The following is a 23,191-nucleotide window of genomic DNA, read 5'->3' as shown; positions in this document are numbered from 1 at the left end:
CGTAAGGCACGCTCCTGCCTCTGCGTTTTCGATGACGTCACGTTTAGTGCCAGTGGGGTGGACGTAATGCTCGATTTGCTGATGTTTTTGTTGTCAGCAACTTTCTTAACATGATACGCACGATAGAGGTACGGTTTTACCCGACGTAGAGGCACGCACATAACGAACTGGAGGCACGGACGTGATTCTAAGGGAGGTACAGACGTGAAAGGATCGTGATGCAAGGACATGAAGGTGTGCCTCTGCTTTAAAGAAGGTTTCACTGACACGTTTTCATTGCGGGGGGCATGGACTATGAGCTCCATGTGTTTTCGAAGGCATTAGGCCTCATTAATTAACTTATCAGAGAGAAGGTGAAGACATGTAAACTTGCGGGGGGCATGCCTATGTGGTGCACTAGAAATAAACTTGTGCAAAAGACATGTAAACTGCAAGCAAACTACAAGGTTAACTGTGACACAAGCAAACCTAAATTTATAACAAGCAAACGACAGTCTTGAGAGAAAGCAGATCTAATGAGAAATCTAGAATGGGATGAGCAATGTTCTAGATACTTTTGTTCGCCGGGACCACCTGCTTCAGTAGTCGTAGTCGCCACAGGACCTAGCGCGCTTCCTGGTCTGCTCCTTGACGAGTTTTGCCCGGCGCAGCCCTTCCTGGATGATGGTGAGGCTGCTCCATATCTCGTACGCAGCGTAAGCGTCCTTTGCCACGCACTCGATGTGCCTCATGGACAGGGGCATGCACGCCCAGCGGCTGCGTTCTGCGTTGGTGAGCTCTACGTCATGGACAAGGATGCCTGAGACGTCCCCAAGGGAGTCCAGAGGCTTGGTAGCTGTAGGCACCTTCCATTCCTCCTGGATGTCGACGAAGTGGGTGATCTCCAGTCCGACGCGGCCGAGCATCTCTATGTCGCCGTCAATGGAGAAGCCAACAAACGTGTACCTGGGGTCCGCGAGGAAGTTGTCGAACTTGGTGCAGTTCTTGTCGGCCGCGCTTAGTTGGAAGAGCAGCACTAGATGATCCTTGCCGACGGAGAGCTGGACGAGGGCGGGTTTCTGATCTTCGCCATGGTCGTTGGTGTACTTCACATCAACTCCGATGATCTTGTGGTGCTCGAACTGGAGGTGTCGCTCGTACTGCTCAATGGTGGTCGCCGCCTTGTGCAATTCGTTGGTGTGGATCACGTGCAACTTTGTGTTGCCGTGGGCCTGCACCTCCATGAATTCCCTGGTGAATCCCATGGCCTGGAGCAGTTGGTCCTCCTGCAACCTGGTATTTCGTGGGGAACAATGAGTGGGAGCGCAATGGCGATTTCTGTTGTTTGTGTGTGAGAAGGCCGCGACAGGAGTCTAAATTTAAGGGCGGGGAAGTGGCAAAGGAGTGCATGATCTCACTGTCGATGCGGTTGTGCACATTGTGGGTTCTGCATCGTGGTTTTTCTTTATAAAAAATAAAAATAAAATCAGCAGTTATGTTTTTAACAACCGTCGTATCTCTAGCAAGTCGTGGAGATGATCGTTGTCTTGCGTAGTTTGCTGTCAAATGTTAACTTTTACAATTTATCTCCTGAGGCATGCAGGGGCAGTATGTAGAGGCACAAGTCTCTGACCAAGAGAAGCATGCTTCAAGTGGCTGGTTTAACTCTCAGACACACGGGCCTGGTACATTCATTGGGAGTGGAAATTGTTTTCAGTGATACATTCGCTGGTAGGAGCAGTGTTGTGTTTCTTCAGAGGCACTGTTGTGTGTCTGTGTTGCAACTGACGCTACGAGATGGTCAGAAAGAACGAGAAGCAACGAGAGGCGTGGACATGCAGCTGCAAGAAGCACTCATACAACGAGAGGCGCAACAAGAGGCACAGATACGATGCTAAGTGAGGCACGGAGATGAAGCTACGTGATTGCACAGACGTCAATTCGTGCTATGGTGCTACGTGAGGCACGAGCACGAACAAATAGCCATGCACTCAACTACATGCGCAAAAAGCCACAGATGTGTTTCTGATAAGCACCGGCCTCCATGGTTTTTCTGCAAGGTGGGTTCGACATTTATCTAGGGCATTCCGAGTTTTACAAGTGTAGGAAGAATCGTTTTTCACTTATATGTTCTGTGGCAGAGGCACGGCTATTACTTGTGTGATGAAGGAATGTACGTCGAATGTACGTGACGCGAGGATTGACAATAGGCGTCTGTTACTTTTTTTCCGGAATGTTTTTCAATTAACTGCGAGAGGCAAGAATGTGCCGACGAAATAGGCACGGTCATGTCTGAAATAGTTGCAAGGTCGTCCCTAAGGTGTCCTATACGCTTTACAGTTACAAGCACGGTCGTCGTTCTTGTCGAGGCACGAAGGTGAATGATGGAGCCTATGCCTCTGCGATAGTCACGTCCCATATTAAGAAGGAAGCAAATCTTCATAGACCCGATACGTCGGAAGCTGGCCGTAAGGCACGCTCCTGCCTCTGCGTTTTCGGTGACGTCACATTTAGTGTCAGCGGGGTCGACGTAATGCTCGGTTTTCTGATGTTTTTGTTGTCAGCAACTTTCTTAACATGTTACGCACGACAGAGGTACGGTTTTACCCGACGAACTGGAGGCACGGACGTGATTCTAAGGGAGGTAGGGACGCGAAGGATCATGATGCAAGCACGTGAAGGTGTGCCTCTGTTTTCAAGAAGCTTTCATTGACAAGTTTTCATTGCGGGGGCCATGGCCTATGAGTTCCTTGTGTCTTCGAAGGCATTCAGCCTCATTAACGGACATGAAGCCAATTTACGCACGGTCCCCATAGGAGTGGAGGCACAGAAGTGCCTTCGTGGGTGTTTTAAGTAGTTGGTGTTATTGACGGACAACCGTGCCTCTGTAGTGTTCTTCTCTGAGGGTCACGGGCGTAAGAAATGTTTTCCAAGGAGAATAAACACCTAACTACCTCTGTATTCAAAATGTTTTTCCAAAGTGTTCCATACGAACGATTTTTAATATTTGTGTGTGCAATGGTTTGTTAGAACATTGTGCACTGCTTTTAGGAGCATTCTATAATTGTTGTCCATGAATTTCGACGCTGCATCCACAAAGGTACTAGTGCATTGCATGCTCGTCATTTTTGTGGATTGCTATGTGTACCTGCTCTGTGCGTTACGCTAATCGTATAGTATCTATACCTGCTATGTGTACCTTCTCTGTGCACTGGAAATAAACTTGTTCAGAAGATATGTAAACTGGAAGCAAACTACATGGTTAACTGTGACACAAGCAAATCTAAATTTAGAACAAGCAAACGGCGGTCTTGAGAGAAAGCAAATCTAACGAGAAATCTAGAATGGCATGAGCAATCTTCTACATACTTTTCTTGACCGGGACCACCTACTTTAGTAGTCGTAGTCGCCCCAGGACCTTGCACGCTTCCTGGACTGCTCCTTCTCGAGTTTTGCCCGGCGGAGGCCTTCCTGGATGGTGAGACGGCTCCATATCTCGTACGCAGCGTAAGCATCTTTTGCCGCGTACTCGATGTGCCTCATGGACAGTGGCATGCGTGCCCAGCGCTGGTGCTCTGCGTTGGTGAGCTTCTTCTTCATGTTGTTGTAGTACTCATGGACAAGGATGCCTGAGACATCCCCAAGGGAGTCCAAAGGCTTGGTAGCTGTAGGCACCCTCCATTCCTTCTGGATGTCGACGAAGTGGGCGATCTCCAGTCCGACGCGGCCGAGCATCTCTATGTCGCCGTCGATGGAGAAGCCAGCAAACGTGTATCTGGGGTCGGCGAGGAAGTTGTCGAACCTGGTGCAGTTCTTGACGGCGGCGCTCAGTTGGAAGAGCAGCACCAGATGATCCTTGCCGACGGAGAGCTGGACGAGGGCCGGTTTCTGATCTTCGCCAACGTCGTTCGTGTACTCCACATCAACTCTGATGATCTTGTGGTGCTCGAATTCGAGGTGTCGCTCGTACTGCTCGATGGTGGTCGCCGCCTTGTGCAAGTCGTTGGTGTGGATCACGTGCAACTTGGTGTTGCCGTGGGCCTGCACCTCCATGAATTCCCTGGTGAATCCCATGGCCTGGAGCAGTTGGTCCTCCTGCAACCTGGTATTTCGTGGGGAACAATGAGTGGGAGCGCAATGGCGATTTATGTTGTTTGTGTGTGAGAAGGCCACGACGGAAGTCTAAATTTAAGGGCGGGGAAGCGGCAAAGGAGTGCATGATCTCATTGTCGATGTGGTTGTGCACATCGTGGGTTCTGGATCGTGGTTTCGTCTCCCTGGCGGTGCGCTTGTGCACATCCTGGGTTTTTGATCGTGATTTTTCTTTATAAAAAATAAAAATAAAATCAGCAGTTATGTTTTTAACAACCGTCGTATCTCCAGCAAGTCGGGGAGATTGTCTTGCGTAGTTTGCTGTCAAATGTTAACTCTTACAATTTATCTCGTGAGGCATGCAGGGGCAGTATGTAGAGGCACAAGTCTTTGACCAAGAGAAGCATGCTTGAAGTGGCTGGTTTAACTCTCAGACACACGGGCGTGGTACATTGACTGGTCGTGGCAATTGTTTTCAGTGATACATTCAGTTTGCTGTCAAATGTTAACTTTTTGCACTCTCGTTGTACAGTGATGTGTTTTATCAGAGGCACTGTTGTGTGTCCGTGTTGCAACTGGCTCCATGAGATGGACAAAAAGAACGAGAAGCAACGAGAGGCGTGGACATGCAACTGCAAGAAGCACTCATACAACGAGAGGTGCAACAAGAGGCACATATACGATGCTACGTGAGGCACGGAGATGAAGCGACGTGATTGCACGGACGTCAATGCTATGGTGCTACGTGAGGCACGGGCACGAACAAATAGCCGTGCACTCAACTACATGCGCAAAAAGCCACAGATGTGTTTCTGAGAAGCACCGGCCTCCATGGTTTTACCGCAAGGTGGGATTCGACATTTATCCAGGGCATTCCGGGTTTTACAAGTGTAGGAAGAATCGTTTTTCACTTATATGTTCTGTGGCAGAGGCACGACTATTACTTGTGTGACGAAGGAATGTACGACGAATGTACGTGACGTGAGGATTGACAATAGGCGTCCGTTACTGTTTTCCAAAATGTTTTTCAATCAAATGTGAGAGGCATGAATGTGCCGACATAACAGGCACGGTCATGTCTGAAATAGTAGAAAGAAGGTGGTCCCTAACGTGTCCTGAATGTATCACCCGTATGCTTCACTGTTACAAGCACGGTCATTATTCTTGTCAAGCACGGTCTTGAGAGTCATGAATGTGCCGACGCAACAGGCACGGTCATGTCTGAAATAGTTGCAAGTACGAGATGGGCAGAAACAACGAGAAGAAACGAGGGGCGTGGGCATGCAGCTGCGAAACACACTTATACAGCGAGAAGCACAACTACAGGCACATGTACGATGCTATGTGATTGCATGGACATCAATCTGTGCCCGTGTTCTGTCAAATGTTTTAAGTGACAGTTTGTAAAGGCATGGATGTTTAAGGTGACTGAGCCATAGGGGAAGGCGCTAGGTTTTTAGGAGAAGTGTTGTGCGGTTGACAGAGGTGTATGCTTGTCCTCCACAAAACTACTTGGGATGACGCTATTCTGCGGAGCACCATAGTGAAAAATATGTATACTAGTGACGTGCGGAGCTAGCAACATCACTAAACTATTCTGAAACATACTTCACCATAGCCATTCATCCTCCATTATTAGTCAGCGAATCCTTTTATTATTATCAGAGATAAATAAATTAACCCACACAAGTGTTTCACCTTCTTTGACAGGGAATTTTCACCATCGTCCTCTTGGACATAATTATATGCTCAGTTACATACCATGACATAACTAAATAACAAAACTGGTGTGTACAGCCTGTTCAAAAAATAGACATAAATTACTGAACTAGGAAGTATAGCCACCGGCAACGCTCTATCAGGAAAGGTCGTTGATTATCATTCGCAGCAGCTTCATGTTTCCCAATGTTGGCCACCGCTTTTCAATTGTGACAAGGACAATTGAACCAACCCTTAGCTGAGCTTCTCGGGCAAAATCTGAAAAACAGGTCTCCTCCATTCTGCCGTCGGTTCGTATGGAGTACGTTGTGCTCATTTCTATTGCATCATACATCTCTGTTAGGCTGATTCCACCGTTTTGAGGTAGATATCCTAGGTTCATCTTTAGAAGCCTCACAACGGCAGACGGGATTCTCTGTAGATTGTACCAATATTACTAGATAAAATCAATGTACAAGGACATAAAACATCGAAAATAGCAAACAAAACCATGGCAGTGGATCAAAACAAATAATCAATGACTAACCAGATGACCATTTATGACATTGGTGACGTTTAGACGCTGCACAAAGGGTATGGTGGGGAAGTCATCAGACTCAAACACATAGTATATCATCTGTCCAAATTGTCTGTATGAGAGGTTTACGCCTCGACCGAACACTGTTTTCCCAATGTACTCCCTCTCTGAGTCATTTAGAAAATCAAGAGCTGCATGGAAAAAAATAACTCATTTTCAAACAAATTTGTTTAAACAGATGAACTCGGTATTTAAGTTTAAAAGGAATGGTTAAATTCAATGCATGTGATCAAGTTAGGATGATAATCAACAGAATTGCATAAAATGTTTTCAAAATAACTTTGACTGTAAGTATGACATTCATTTAGTGGACAGGGGTAGGAGCATCAAAGTATGCTGATAAACGTAGTTTATAAAATAGGATGGAAGTTGGTGCACTTACCTAGTGATGGTTTGGGGAGGGGCCTGTGACTTCCTCGAGAATCACTGAGTCTCAGATCTATCTCAATGGACAGACTCCCAGTATCCAGGTTTATGATGATTAGATCTCGATAATGAAGATCGTAGTCACTAATTAACTTTTCCCAGCCAGGTCCATGAATTTTAGACCGGTTAGGTTCATTGGTGATGCAGATCTCATATGACAGATCCTCATTGGTGATCAGTACTGGATTTCTTTGTTTTCCTTCTTCTTGAAATGCTTCCCCTTTCCACTGATAGATTGAAGAAGTGACTTGCTGCATGCAACAGCATGGCACATACTGTGCAAGAAAAATAATAATATTACGAGGCATGTATAACCAAGACAGATAGCGCTTATCATATATGTACCAATTGTTTTCAACAGGTTGCTATTTGATAAAACAAGGTACATCAAAAATTGAAAACATATCATTAAATGCTTAAATGTAGGCATTCCATTCCAACAATATGGTAGAAACTTTTATTTCCTCCATCAGAAAGATACACTAGTTGGTAGTAACTGATGGGCAGCATGGGGTGGCAAACATTTCTCCTTACCAGGCATGTCTTGAAGCATCGAGGAAGATGCACTGTTATCGCGCTGTGAAGAACGCCTAACTCCAATCCAGGGAACCAAATTTGGTACATATATCACAGCACATGGTTTCCCCTGGAATACGTTGCAAAACAACGGTTATATGAAATTCTCAACACAAGGAAAATTTTATTATCTTGAAAAACTATTCGGCTAAACCGGCATTTTTACATAAATAGTCATTCACAAGCAATTTCCTAAAAAGACATGTGCACAACTTTTGATTAGAAGGTGAACAGTAGATATGGGATATGTAATAACAGAGGAAAATATGAATTTAATTAAATCAGTATTTTATTTTCCAAAAATGGTTGCTTAATTCATCACAATTCAGTATTGACTATTTTTAGAGCAGTTCACAATCTTGGTTGTCAATGTCAATCAGTGAAAGGATTTATGCTGCTTGGTTATAAAAGAAGCTTTAGCAAATGTATATTTCAAGATAAGACAGGAAAAAAGGAGAAACAATAGTCTATCATCAGGCGGCTCAAAGGAGTGTTTGTAACATTAAAATCATATGTAAATTCGTCAGAGCTGCACCCAGCAACAACGTCATCCACAACCATACGCCACCGTCGCCGACGCCAACCACCGGAACATGTGTGGCTAGGTGGTATTTGAAACGGGTGATCCATCAACGTTAACCTTGCCTCCAGCGTACAGGACCCCAAACGCTATCCTCAAGCACAGACGCCGACTCCCAGTCAACAGCACCCCAAACGCCGACCTCCAGCACCCTGTGGCCGGTTAAGCAATAGATCTCAATGTCTCGGACTTCCGGCCACCGCTGTTGTTTGCAAGACCTAACGGGCTTCAATTTAAACTACCAACCTCCCTCGGCGAAGTTCATCGCTCACCTGGGACTTGGACGCCGCAGGTCGCTGCAGCTCGTAGCGTTCTCAAGCACAAACGCCGACTCCCAATCAACCCCACCTCTAAGAGCCACGGGTCGTGTTCAGGTTCGGCCTCGTACTGCGCGGATTTGGTTTAGATCACAACGAATTTCCAGGCAATTCCTAGCATAACAGCGCAGATGCGTCGCTTTCAAACACGGAGAGACGAAACCAACAGAGAGGAAAACGGATCGTAGCGAAAAATTCACATAGAAATTAAGAGAAAATGGACTAACCCTAGATCTAGAGGGAGAATCGAGAGAGAAGAGACGATGAACTCTACAACGGGTGAGTGGGAGGGGGCGGTTTGGGTTGGCACAAAACAGAACCGACAGTTATAATACGCGCCTGCTCACTGACATGAGGCTAATGTACAGCGGCAAAGACAAGACTATTGGCTTATTAGGAGCATAGAGGCACGCACTGATGGCCCCAACACGCACGGACTTACATGCAAATAAGGCACGGCTTTGTTTCTGTTTTTCAAATTTTCTCAGCGAGGCATTCACTGAGACAGGTTGTGCACGTCCATGACGCGCTACCATGCTTCTGTATTTCGAAGTATTTTTCCCCTAGCACGGTCTCTCAAAGGGACAGGGACATGAAGCCACGGTGCGCATCGTCCTGTAAGGCTAAGAATGAGACGCACGGAAAGGCCTCTGTATTCTAAATGTTCTCAGTGACTTGTTCATTGACAGACGCGCGGTCTTTAAGCAGTTGGCGCATGGTTGTACATGCGGACGACGCATAGAAGTCTTTTGTTTTCTCCTAGTTGTTTTCGCATGACACGGCCACTCCTAGTTGTGTTCTCCTAGTTGTTTTCGCATGACACGGCCACTCCGAGGGACATGGTAGTGAAGCCACGATGCGCACGGTTCTGCAAGGAGAAAATGCACTGAAGTGCCTCTGTTTTCGTAACATTTCAAGTTGCTTGTTCACTGAGAGAGGCACGGGTATATGTTTAAATGACGCAAGATCGTGCTACTGTTTTCCGAATTGTTCATTTCTGACACGATCTCTCAGAGGGACACGGTGTCTGCAATTAGAAGGGGCACGTAATCTTTCGCTTTGACGAATTCTTCGGATGCATGAGTTTTGTTCAATATGATAATGAGAATGGAAACCCAGCATCTAAAAAGTGATTGGAGGTTCGTTGCTGACCTTAAGTCATTATCACAATATTCCAGATGTTTTCAGTGACGTGTTCACACGGACGTATGATTTTCACAACCTCTTGATGCACGTTCGTTTCCTGTGGGGTGCACGGACGTCCTTCGGAGAGACGCGGTTGTAGCAGTTGCAGGTTTGCAGTGGACGCATGTTGCTTTTAAAAGATAGAATTTCATGCCAAGCAACTGAGATAAACAAGAGGATACTAGTTTGATTTATGAGCATCTGTGTGAGCTGATTTTTTTATCATTGGGTCCAGAAACATATGATTGATTTTGAAAACATAAAGCATGTACATAATTGATATCATAAACGTTCATATCCCTAATTTTAAAAATATGAGCTTACTGCCTCAAGAAAAAACAAAAAGCTTACGGACAGTACGGTGCAAAACGAGTGAGAATTCATTGACAATGTTTACACAATGCACTCATTCAATATAGCAAGTACATCTCTCCATACCTGTTTTCAGCATCCATAGTTGAATGGATCTGGCAAATCCAGATATTCAACACCTGTGTTTTTTAAATCCATGTGCATATGCTTGCAAGTTGTTGTTAATTTAAGCTCAGCACAATTAGAAGCCCTTTTGTCCATCTGCAGTACCTCTTATTGCTGTTTGTAAAATTCACGAGTGAAATCTCTGTGCAGGCCAAACTTAAACCTGATGGTCAGTAGCATCCTAGCATTGAGAATAAAGAATGTCACAAATTCAGTGTTTGCATCTGTGACTTCATAGTTTTCCAGCGTTAATGTCCTCAAACAAATGTCGTGATTATTGAGAAACACCCGTTGCTTTTGGCGCCATTCATTTGTTATACCTCTTTGATCCCATCCTCCCCCCTAAACACACATGAAGAGCAAACTGAGCAGTTAGTGCCAGTATATTATGTATATTGTGCGTGGGCTTTCAACGTGTGTGAAATCATCACCTCGATAAACAAGTTTTGCAAGCATTGAAAGCATCGCAGGAACTCAACAATCTCATCCAGATTAAAGCATGTCTATGAGATAAACAAGGTCTTGACGGAATCCAGCACCGCGTGTAGGCTACTTATGCAAAGACCCTTCATTGAGCACATAACATGATATTATTATCTCGTGGATGTGAATCTCAAGTGCTTTTGAATAACGCAGGTCAAAGTAACGTGCAGAGGCAGTACCTGAATAACTGTAGACCCAATGAAGATATTTGTTTCATTGGGTAATTCAGAAATTTTTCCCAGTGTGTCCAACACAGGCGCGGACATAATTGTTATTTGTAGTTGTGCATCTACAAATCATGTAGCAGTCAGCAAGGCGCATCCTCAATGATCAGTGTTCCTCCGTCGGAACGAATGCCAATGCTTACAAGCCTAGCTGAGTTTATTCGTAGACAGCAGAATTTCTTGTTGCAAACAAGCAGCAGGCACTGGAGGGCAGGGCAACTGTGGTGGATGAACTTCCGCAAGGAGACATCCGATATGTAAACCTCCACCAGCGAAAGTCTCCTGAGCAGTGGGAGGCAAAGCATTTCTACTAGATTGTATTCTAGTTTGCACATGGCGAAGGTGACGGTGTGGAGAGACAAGCGAAATCTAGAGATGGATGCCAGTGGCGACGGCATAGAAGAAGGGATTCTGCGTGCTGATGGCCCTGGGTAGAAGAAATTTGGGAATATATGATAGAACTCTAAAACCTGGAGTTGGTCCAGATTCCGAGACAGGAACAACTCATCGACGCCACAAGGTTGGCACCGGAGGTAGCTTGTCGGGATGCAGAGGCGGCGAATCGGGCCCTCGTGATCGGAGAGGATAGATACAGGAAGACTGAAGTCATCGGCGACGGATTCTCCGCGACAGTTGCAACTAAGATGTCGGCATTGAGTTCCGACGTATGTTTCCAGGACGATTTGCTTGCCCGGGAGAACACGGATGATTTGGCAACATTATTTTTCCAGAGATCTGGTAGAACGAGTATCAAGGATCACACGGAAGTCGAGATCGAGTGGTGCGGTGCGCCATATGCGGCGCCACCGAGATGCGAGCACTTGTGTGCGCATGCCTTCCTTTATGGGCAGACGAGAGATGATCTTGCCGAGGATGGCGTCCGGGAGATCGCTGATGCGGTCCAGACCAGACTCAACATGGTTCTCGGATCCAGTGGGTGGGCCACAGCCGCTCCTCTTAACGAGCTTAGAGGGCACGGGTACAACCGCGAACCTCGTCTTCTTGTTGCTAGAGGCACGCTTCTTCATCTCCATTGCCGAGCTCATGCCGCCTCCGTTGCAGCTCTCTGTGCGGTGGATCTGGGAAGAGGGTTAGGGTTTTACGATTCACAAAGACGACAATATATATACGTACCTAATCTAGAAGATTTCGACAGACGTGGTGGAATAGTCATGGCTTCGACAGACGTGCGTCTTGACGAGGCATGGCTATCAACCGTCTGGGTACACAGAAGTTTGGTGGAAGAGGCATGGGTCGGCATACTCAGTTAAGGACGCACGGTTGTGCGGTCTGTAGAGACACGGTGGTGTGGAGCCACGACATGGTGGGAAGTGTCATGTGAGGCACGTGCGTGCAGGCGCTGGAGGCACCTAATTGCAGTCTGTGCAGGCACCGACTCCATTGAAGCCTCTACAGACATAGGTACCAACTCCTTGGATGCACAAAAGTGTGGTGGCAGAGGCATGGCTGCGAACACTCAGTTGAAAAGACAAGTTTGTGAAGTCTCTGGATCCACGGCAGTGTGTCTCCAGGGGAACGTAAAAGCCACGGCTCGTGGCACGTGAGGCACAAGGGTGCAGGCTCCGGAGGCACCGAAGTCTAGCCTCTACAGGCACGTACGATTGTCAACCCTCTGAATGCACAAAATTACGGTGGCGGGGGCATGGATCAGAATACTCAGCTATGAAGGCACGGGTGTGTATTCTCTACAACCACAAGGGTCACGGCAAGTGTCATGTGAGGCACGTGTATTGAAACACCAGAGGCGCGGAAATGAATCCTCTTAGGCACGAGTGTCAACCCAATGGATGCACAAAGGTGTGGTGGCAGAGGCATGGGTGAGAATGCTCTGCTGGAGAGGCACCGTTGTGAGCTCTCTGGACCCGCGGGCGTCTGGCTCCACGGGCACCTAACAGTCACGGCTTATGTCAGCTATGGAGGCACGTAGATGCAGGAGCCGGAGGCACTGTTGGGGAGTCACTACACACACAGGCGTGGCGTTTCTCCAGGCCTGACTCAGCATAAACCCTCTCTGGGTGCAGAAAAGTGTGCGTAGAAGGCGCCAAAGTAAGGGCTCTACATGCACGTGTACCAAACTTCTTGATACTCAATAAGAAAAGCACGGTTGTGAAGTTTCTAGACAAAGTCTGACCTTAAGACGAAGAACAGCCGTCATGTCACGAGTCACACGGTTTTATTGGCCTACGAATCACGGACTTGCTTCGGTATTGGAAAAGTTCCCACTGACGAGTTCATTATCAGTTTGAACATGGTACTATACTAACAAAGAGTCAGTGTCGTGACGGTAAAATACTCAGAATCTTTCCGCTGAAACATTCAATGTGCCTGAAGGCACGGACATTTGCACAGTGACAACACTTTCTAATCAAGGATTGTTATGGCAAGCTTACAGATGGTACAAAATATTACAAGGGCTGTCTGTTCATGTTCAGACGAAACGCACATTCAAAAGGGCGCAACAGCATGTAACCCTACAAGCTTGGACAACTTACTCCAGCTCTGTGTTCAGCAGTCACATCTGAATGGGTCCGTCAAATCCAGGTATTCAACATGCGTGAGTTTTAAATAAAAGAACCGGTGCTTGCACGCTCCTGATAATATAAGGCGAGCACGTTCAAAAGCCTTTTTGTGCCACAGAAGATCCTTTTGATGCTTTTCGTAAAATTCTTCCGTGAAGTCTTGGTGGAAGCGATATCTAAGCCTCATGGTCTCAAGCTTGCTTGCACTGAGAACAAAGAATCTCACAAATTCAATGTTTACCAAGCAGGGTTCATAGTCATCCAGCGTTACTGTCTTCAGACGAAAGTCATCTTGTTTGACAAACGGTCGGTGCTTACGACGCCATGTGTTTGTTTCTCTGCAACAGAGTCCTCCCTAGATGTACATGAAGAATGAAAATACTTAAGCTCTAAAAACAGAGATTCTGTCGAAAGAGCATCCAGTGTAAAGTATTTATTGGATTTTTTGTAGATACGGGTGTTTGTAATACTAAAACATGTCTAACCACGGGTGTATCAATTTACAGACGAATGTAAGACAAGCTTTTTAAGACATACAGTAGAAGTAGTACAGTGTGCATGTTATGGGCTTTCAATGTGTGTGAGAATCATCACCTCGATAAACAAGTTCTCAAGGCTTCGAAAGCATTGCATTAGGGAAACGGCCATGTCCACTTCAAAACACATCTTGATGAGCAAAGTCTTGGCCGTTTGAAGCACTGTTGACAGGCTGACTGCTGGCAAACCCTGTATGGTGCACGCACAACGAATTTAAAAATTGAACAAAAGGTTCTATTACATGAAATTTGTTTACTCGGACAAATGCAGCTGAAAACTAGGTACCTGGATAACTGTAGGGTTACGTGTGACCTTGGATTCGGAGAAAAAATCATGGAATTTTCCCACAGTCTCCAGTTTAGGTGCAGACATGACAGTTATCTTCAAGTTGCTGCTGAGAATATCGTTAAGCAACCGCTGAAGTGACGGGGCATCCTCTATAACAAGTTCGCCATGTCCACAGCGAATTCCAATGCTTACAAGGTTACGTGAGTTTATTCTTATGCAGGGTCTTTCCATATTCCAAGTAAGCAGTAGGCACCGGAGTGTGGGGCAACTAGAGTGATTGATGCTTTCAAGCAAGATGTCTGATATGCCAATGTCCACAAGTCAAAGTCTCTTGAGCAGTGGTAGTTTAAGAGACTGAATGTAACTGTCTGGTATTTGGCAAAGAGCAAAGGTGGCGGTGTCTAGGGAGGATGCAAACCGAGAGAAGGACGCCGGTGCAAAAGGCGCAGATGATGGGTGTGTGAGTGGTCGTACAACACACTCTCTCACAAAATCTGGGAACGTGTAATAGAACTCGAGAACCTGGAGATTGTTCAGTTTGAATGATTTCAGCCAGGCGTCGACGGCGGAGGGTCTGGACTGGAGGTAGCACGCCGGTATGCAGAGACGGTGAACTGCGCCCCCATGGGCGGAGAGGATGGCTTCCGGAAGGGTCGTATCATCAGTGCCAGATTTGTGAGGGCACCGAGTTCCGAAGTGCCTTTCACGGACGAGCTCCCGGGTAGGAGGCGCCACGGAGATTTTCTCGATATGAACTGTTTCTAGAGGCTTAAAAATACGAGCGGCAGGGATCTCACGGCAGTCGAGATTCAGAGGAGCGGTGGGCCATAAAGGACGCCATCGACGAGCGAGGATGCGAGTACAGATGCTATCCCTGATGGGGAGACGAGAGATGATCTCACCTAGGATTACGTCCGGTAGATCGCTGATGCGGTCCGGACGAGTTTTTTTCCCGTGCTCCTCAGATCCGGTGGGCGGACCCTCACCAGTCCCCGCCGGTACCGCCAAACACCCAGAGGAATGCGTCATCGGTGGCACGAGCCTTGCCCTCTTGGTACTAGAAGCATCGGACTCCATCTAGGAGCGACGGGTGCGGTGGATCTGGAATGACGGTTTGGAGAACGGAGGTGTTGCAAAACACCATTTATAAAAAAAGTAGTATTTTTAAGTGATTTCATTGCGAGAACAGTGACATCGGACAGTGGCAACAAGTTGGACTCCATGCCTCCACTTGATTCACGTACATGCCTCTCCGAGCAGCGTGTCACTACAAACATACTGAACACGGACGCACGGTCGCAACTCTTCTTTTTGACATGGGACGCACGACCGCAAGTCTTCTTCCTAATATGGGAGCGTGCCTCCACTTGCTCGACCAACGTGCCTATCTGAGTACACGACTCAGCTGAAATAATGACAACTGGGAGGCACGACCGTCCCCTCTTATACTATATGACCGTGCCTTCACTAACTTCACGGTTGTGCCTCTCTTACTGCACAAAGTCAGCTAAGTTAATCAAAGCACAGAGGCATGACCATGAGTCTTCTTAACACAGGACTGGACCTGCACTAGGTTCAAGTGCCTCTCTGAGCAAACATGTCGAACCGAGAGACACACCCACAACAACAACAACAACCAGAACGACAACAACAGTGACGACAACCACGTTTAGGATCGCATCTACTTTCAGTACCGTAGTCTGAATAAGAATTTGAACTGATAAGTTCTATTAGGTATGTACTATGAGGATTTCAACTGCACTCATAGTTTGAAATAACACACGTACGATACTTAACTTAATACCATAGTAGTTAAAATTTATGTGGTCTAATGCCATCCCTCCATCACCGTTCACATCTCGCGTCATTCCGTTTTTTGTAAAGACCGGTGATCACAAGTGAGAGCGAGTCCTCCCCGCGCACAGTGTGCCACTGGATACTGATGAGTACAACACAATCAACTGTCAGCCTGGCTGCATCTGCAAAAGCAGAAATCCCGGTGATTGCCATCCTTCCATCTTTGTGTATACAGTAGGTGCCAGGAAAATCAAGGCCGCTAAAAATTTGTACAAGCCTGATGCTGCCCTTGAGAGGCAAATATCCAAGCTTCATCCTAAGATCATTGGTAACAATAGCTGGGATTTTCTGTACAATAACAAATTATTCTGGCATTAGATTACGAAGACACGCATGTTGATTGTGGTTTAGAGAATGAAACAACGACGTACCAAACGGTCTGTGTGAACATTGGTGAAACATAGACGGTGCACAAAGGTAATGGCAGGGATGTGTTTAGCATTTAGGACTAGTTTAATCATGCAAGCCATGTCGATATAGGAAAGTTTTATGCCCTGGGTGTAGACTGTCTCGTCTATGTAGCTCCTTTCCGATAAACTGAGGCCTTCAAGGGCTAAATAAATACAACCATGTATTAGCCACTATGTGTGAAGCAATGAATAGAGCAGTTAAAACTAAAATAAATGAATATTGGCTTTTAAAAGGGAAATTACAGTTTTAAACTACATTGTGAGTACAAAGAAAGATTTAATACATTATATCACAGAGATTAAGCACATAAATATCAATGGCATGCCACAATAAAATTATAATAGATAAATGTTAAACCAGAACAAATATTGATAAGCGATCAGAACATACCAACGGAAGGTTTGGGAAACGCTTTGTGACCTCCTCGAGATTCACTCAACATCAAGTCAATGGGAAAGAAGAAATCTTCTGCTTGCAAATCCAATTGTATAATATCACCATAAAATAGATCATAGTCACGTATCAACTTTTCCCATCCAGGTCCATGAAACTTAGACCTATGGTTGCCATCTGTAAACTTAATCTTGTAAGACAATTCCTCAGTAGTGCCGAACACAAGGTCAAAATCTTCGTCTTCAAAACCATCCTCGAAAGCTTCATCTTTCCATAAAGAGATCAAAGAAAGGACCTGGTTCCGGTAGTAGCATGGGACATACTGCATAAAAGTAAAATTAAGACAAAGGTATATAAATGTTTTACTGATTTTCAGAAGAAAAAAATGCATGAAAGTGTTTTTTTCCTTAAAATTTCTTGGCTTCCAGGCACGGGCACAGGCACCATCTATGACATTCAATTAAACCTATACAAAACAATTGAACTTCTAATTACATCAAGGCCTATAAAATAAAAACAAGCATGCGCAGTATAGTTCGCTCTGAAGGAATACGTGTGGTTGCTGACTGCGGAATAAAGATAACTGCAACAAATAGAGTGACGAAGGTTTTTTACTGGCCACGCGTGATTTGGTAGCAAAACTTACCAGGCATGACTCATAACAACGAGGCAAAGACACAATCAAGAAAGATTGGGCAACATCAGATTCAACACCGGGACAGTTGAGGTTCCTGCAAACATCACACGCCATCTTTGTCTGCGAGATGTAACAATAATAAGACTCGGGTTCATTAATTATTAAAGAAAAATCTATTTCAACACTCCGCTAATGGTACAAAAGAATTAAAGAACTGTAAATCACTGATACACGCTTGTTTCAACGAGTAAGATAGAGTGCAGCGAATGCTGGTACGGTGATATCCCTTGATGTTAGTGTCTCTGTAAAAATGAAAAAACACGCACATACCTCTTCAAATCTACAAGCTCTTGCAGCGAACTAGCTGGAAAAAATCAACTGTTGTCCTCCAAGATTATTCCCCTACAGAACCTCTTTAAAGGGGTAAGATATTAGCACAAAAACTAAAATTAAAATGGTAACATACAACAAAAATTCATCTAAGAAACACAGTGCGCAACGCGTAAGTATTAAGCAGAGGGGAAAAAATTACTGTATTTCAGAGCAAGTGGGCGAATCGTACATCCATCTATGTGGACTGTAGAGTGAGGAAGACGAAGCAAGAAAGACGGAAGGAACCAGAGAAGAAGGGGAGCGGAAGAGCAAGTGACTCGGGAGAGAAGACGCACAAAACGATGTATTTATGGAGTAATTATGGAGAGGGAAGTAATTTTGTGTACTCGCTCGCCAAAGCTGAAACTACTGACAATAGTAAATGGCACCTTGCCATCCCAGTGCAAAAAAAGGGGGGCGGGGGAGGGGGTGGGTTTGGTGTCTTGGTGGGTCTGGCGAGTAGGTGGAGTATTTGGTCGAGCCGGACCATCTCGAAGTCCCTCGCTTTCATTTCCCCTCTCGCTCTCTCACTATATCTCTTCCCCCCTCTCTCTCTCCCTCTCTCACTCTCTCTCCTGTCGAATTCGACGCCGCCTACGGCATCGCATCTGCTCACATCCTCCGGGCCATGTCGACACAAAAGTTCGGACAAGAGGGGAGGAAGGAAGGCTTGAACTTCCTTGAACTGGATTTTGATTTCTATGTAGGTGATTTCCTGCTACATGCAGAGTGTTGAACTGGGGTTTGCTTTCCAAACAAAAGATCTGAGCTCTAAACATTCATGTGTCCTTGTAGGAGAACCCTGACACCATCAAAGACCATGATTTCTGTGGCAAATAGCTCGACCGTCCTCTCTACTGTGTTCTCCACGATACCAAGCCTCTCTGTTGTGTGGCTTTTGAAGGAAGTGACACGGGGAGGAGGTTCTACGGCTGTGCTGTGAAAGTTAGTCACTTTCGAAAATCTGAGCTACTTTCTTGTTGAATCAAACTGTTTGGATATAGGACTTGTAGTCTACCAAAGAAGACTGGTTTCTTCTTGTGTTTTCCGGTTGATTGTAGGAAACATTGTGTGGTCCTTTTACTTTACATAAAAGGGTAAAGGTCACTACTTATTTTACATCATTGAACACAAAAGAAGTGATCTAGACACTCTCATGTTTGTTTACAAATGGAACTTCTGTTTAATAGTCAGTATATTCTTCAAAAAAACTCTCTAAATAAGTTGACTGCAGAGGTAGCTCCAGATTAATTCAAGCTGGCTTAAAAGAAACTAAGTACAATTATGAAATAACTCCGTGGACAGGGTGGCGAAGCACCATAATTAGTGTTGTGGGTACCTAACCATTGACGTGCCACATTGCACAAACATGGTTCATAGTTAGTTGAATGAGGTTATAAACCAAGTATATGTGAACTTTATTATATTCCAGAGCTTGTGCAGCAGTGTATTAATAGTCTCTGTTTATTTTGTTCCTTTTTGTTCGCAGAGAGGCGTGAACTGTGGAGTCATCGAATGGGTTGACCGCCCATGGCCTATCATTATGCAGAGGTGCCTACTCAAGCTCTGGGGGATGTTAGATGAGAGCAATGATGATAGGCAAGCAAAGGATGAAGAGATAAGCAGGCTTAAAATGGATATTGAACAAGTGAACCTTAAGCTTGAGAGTCTTATTGCAACTGTGGAAAGAACTAATGTAACTACCATGAAGATTGACAGGCAGAAGAAGCAGATGGGTATCGTTGATAAAGACGTCAAGCTCATTCAGTGGTCTCTCACAAGTGCCATTCATAATCTTAAGGACGACAAGGGTGAGATTAAGCTGGACAGGGATTTTCTGAAGGAGGAGGTGCATAAGCTGAAGGAGAATAGAAAGAAGATGCAAAGCGTCATCTGCGATCTTTTGGGGCAAGGGTTTGCGAACACTGATGAGCTCCTGATGATCAAGGCAATCCTCGAAGAATGATCATTAACAGTTGCCTTCTTTTAAAACGTTGCAAGGGATACTCGTCTAGTATAAGTTTATGCTTGGACATGGTTACTTGACTAAAGGCATGTATCTCATTTTTTGCCATCTTTCAGAGGGTGTGTGACATTCTACGCACATCAAATATTGATCTCCTGAATATTTTTATATTTCAAAGAAACGTGCTGCTAGCGAGGTGCATCCGGAAATCTTTTGTCTTGGATCGTTCCACGAGACATGGGTTACTATAATCTAGCAAGGCACAGATGTCGCTTTGGCAGGCATGGGGAACCATGCCTCTGGTAACGTGGCACTGACTTGTCAAAGGCACGGTCCTATGTCAGACAGGAGCACCGCACTAGCGCTGAGACACATAAAATCTACAATCTACAGAGTCGCGCTTACTCCTGAAGCCGACGCACGCCTGTGCCAACTCAATTGTTTGTACTCAGACATAAACTCATTCACGGACATGTGTTTACATGAAAGGCACGTACAATCTGAGGTCGCTGGGAGCACGGTTTGAGATTAAGCAGAGCCACGGCCATGTGCACGTACAGTCTGCCACGAAAGGAGGCAGTGCCATCTGGTCACTGCAGACGCACTGGTTTACATTCACTAGATGCACGTTCCTTGCAGATCAGGCAAGGCAGTGCCTCTTCTCTTCCAAATGTTTTTGTTCCCTGGTCGACTACCACACACGAATGTTTTTGTAGCATCACGATAGTGACATAAAACTATCAAATTTTCAGAACAGCGGGTGCATAGCACAAAAGCATTGTTATAACAAGCTTACAAAATGGTGCAAAAGGCGAATGGATTGTTCAGCCATGTTTAGACATAACACAGAATCAGATTGGCGCAACAACATCTAACTGTACTAGCTTGAGGAACTGACTACAACCCTGTGTCCAGCAGGCACAGGTGAACGGATCTGACAAATCCAAGCATTCAACACGCCTGTGTTTCAAATCCAAGCACAGATGATTGCAGCATGCTGATAACTTGAGATGGGCGCGTTTGGAAACTTCATTCTCCCACAGGAACAACTTCTGTTGCTGTTTGTAAAATTCTTGCGTGAAGTCTGAGGGAAAGTGAAACTTAATCCTCATGGTCTCTAGCTCCGTTGCATTCAGAATAAAGAACCTCACAAACTCGGTGTTCTTCCCGCTTTTTTCATAATCTTCCAGCGTTACTGTCTTTAAATGAATGATGTGTTCTTTGAGAAATGCACGGTGCTTGCAACGCCAAATAGTTCTTGCACCATCAGGAACGTTTCCTCCCTGAAAACACATAAAGGTTGACAGATACTCAAGATCTATGGAAGGACAAAATGAACGATAAATTCCATGACCCTTGTCCCAATCAGTTCGTCGAACATTTCCCTAGATACAGATTTATGTATAATAATAAAAACATGCCTAGACATAGGGTGTATCCATTGTAAACAAAATGTAAGATAAGCTTTTTGAGATGCAAGGAGTGCTGCACTATGCACGGTATGAGATTTTCATTGGGCGTGAGAATCATCACCTGAACAAACAAGTTCTCCAGATTTGGAAGGCACTTAAGCAAGTGAACGAACAGGTCCACTTTATAAGTCATGGCCAAAAACAAGGTTTTGACAGATTACCGCATTGTAGATAGGCTGGTCGTCGCCAAACCCTTCACATAACATAGAAAATAAAACGTAAAATTATTAGAACAAAAGGTTGGATGACATGAAACTACTTTCTCATGGAAATCAGCTGGAATTATTGTGAAATGTCAGTACCATAAGACCTGTGGAATCAAGCGAGATACTGAATTTGCCCAATTTCTCTAGTTTGGGTGCAGAGACGATGAATACCTCCATGTTATTGCTCTGGAGATTGTGGGTCAACCTTTGAAGTGAGGGGGCATCCTCGATGATGAATTCTCCTTTCTCACCACGGATGCCGATGCTTACAAGGTTACGAGAATTTATTGTGATCCGATGCCTTTCTCTATTGCAAACAAGCAGCACGCACTCGAGTGCAGGGCAACTAGAGTTGATCATGCTTTGCAACCAGAAGTTTGATATATCAACCTCAACAAGCGAAAGTCTCTTGACCAGTGGTAGTTCAAGTACCTCTACATAATGGTCTGGTATCTGGCAACACGCGAAGCTGACAGTGCGCAGAGAACAGGAAAACCGAAAGACGGACTTCGGTAGTGAGGGCGTAGATGAAGAGCATGTGTGTGATAGTTTGACAGTTTTTTTCACAAATCGTGGAAACAGGTAGTAAAACTCAAGCACCTGGAGATTGTTCAATCTGGGGGACTCAAGCCGGTCGTGGACAGTAGAGGGTCTGCATTGGAGGTAGCACGCCGGTATACAAAGGCGGAGAACTGCGCCCACATGGCTGGAGAGGATGGACTCTGGAAGGCACGAACCATCACCAGGAAGTGTTTTTCCCTGATGCCAAGTTCCGATGTATCGTATGCAAGCAAGCTCCTCGCTGTAGGCAGAGACCCTACTAATGATCTCGATATGAACTGTTTCTAGGGCGTTAAAAAGATGAGCGACAGGGATCTCACGGCAGTCCAGATTCAGAGGAGCGGTCGACCAAACAGGGCGCCAACGACGTGCGACAATCCGAGTGCAGATGCCCTCCCTAGTGGAGAGACGGGAGATGACCTCACCGAGGATGGCGTCTGGGAGGTCGCTGATGCGGTCCGGACCAGACTGCTCTTCCTGATCCTCGGATTCGGTAGGCGCACCCTCGCCGCTTCCACCAGAGGACGGCGTCGCCGGTGGCGCGAGCTTCGCCCTCTTGGTGCATGGCACACCGGAGTGGATCTCCATCTCCGTCTCCGTTGCTGGGATCACGCTGCCTGCGAGCGCCGCTATATGTGGCGTGGATCTGAAAAGACCAAGGAAGAGGGTGTGTCTAGGGTTTCGAGACGCCGTTCGTCCGCCTTAAATAGCCGGAGCCTGGCCTCAGGCGATGAGCCAGAGCAGCGTCGCCGGAGGGGACGCCCGTTGGACCCTTGGGTTTCCGGAGCGGCGCCATGTGGCGTTCACACACGAATACGAGGAGACGCCCGTGTGACACCGTTGGCGTGGATCGAAGGGGCGGTTGGAGAACAAGTATATTATTAATATTGATATTATTTCCACTTCAAAATTATAAATATTGGAATTATTTCTTTCCTGTTTGAGGAAGGAAACGAGTCATGGCCTTTTAGAATAGGGGAGCACTGCCCTGCATGCCATAGATGCACGTTCGTCGATCGGAGTAGCAAGAGCAGGTTGTACATACACCGTGCTTCTCTGTAGTGCACAGCCGACTGTCCGTGTTACAATTGTTTTCGTTGTAAGATTTTAACTCAAATGCACAAGGGCGACTTTCTATGTTTAGTAGCGTCACGGTCCTTTACGCATGAAGGCGACTTTCTTTGTGTTAGTATTTCAGGTCACAGGCACGGTTGTCAAGCCCACAAACGCATTGACCTGTTATTATCCAGAGTCACCTTCGTGTCTATTTGTGTTCCACATGATTCCGTTGACTCTATCACCAGGAGAGGCACGGT

General features: G+C 45.8%; 3 protein-coding genes across 3 annotated transcripts; all 3 read right to left on the bottom strand.

Annotated features, from left to right (window-relative positions):
* Window positions 1-578: 578 nt before the first annotated feature.
* On the bottom strand, window positions 579-1,244 carry LOC141042811 (uncharacterized). Its single transcript, XM_073511707.1, has one exon. The coding sequence runs from the start codon at window positions 1,242-1,244 to the stop codon at window positions 579-581; it is 666 nt and encodes a 221-aa protein (XP_073367808.1).
* Window positions 1,245-3,372: 2,128 nt separating this feature from the next.
* Window positions 3,373-4,242, bottom strand: LOC141020961 (uncharacterized). The gene has a single exon (XM_073495923.1). The coding sequence runs from the start codon at window positions 4,051-4,053 to the stop codon at window positions 3,373-3,375; it is 681 nt and encodes a 226-aa protein (XP_073352024.1). The 5' UTR covers window positions 4,054-4,242.
* Window positions 4,243-20,487: 16,245 nt separating this feature from the next.
* LOC109748811 (putative F-box/FBD/LRR-repeat protein At2g05300) lies at window positions 20,488-22,463 on the bottom strand. Its single transcript, XM_020307827.1, has 4 exons — window positions 21,915-22,463; window positions 21,419-21,767; window positions 21,270-21,301; window positions 20,488-20,919 (listed from the first exon to the last, which is right to left on the bottom strand). The coding sequence occupies exons 1-4, from the start codon at window positions 22,461-22,463 to the stop codon at window positions 20,488-20,490; spliced, it is 1,362 nt and encodes a 453-aa protein (XP_020163416.1).
* Between the last annotated feature and the right edge of the window lie 728 nt (window positions 22,464-23,191).

This window comes from Aegilops tauschii, chromosome 3 (assembly GCF_002575655.3).
Source record: "Aegilops tauschii subsp. strangulata cultivar AL8/78 chromosome 3, Aet v6.0, whole genome shotgun sequence".
Lineage (NCBI taxonomy): Eukaryota > Viridiplantae > Streptophyta > Magnoliopsida > Poales > Poaceae > Aegilops > Aegilops tauschii.
Note: the sequence above shows the minus strand (reverse complement) of the source record. Positions and strands in the feature narration are given on the sequence as shown.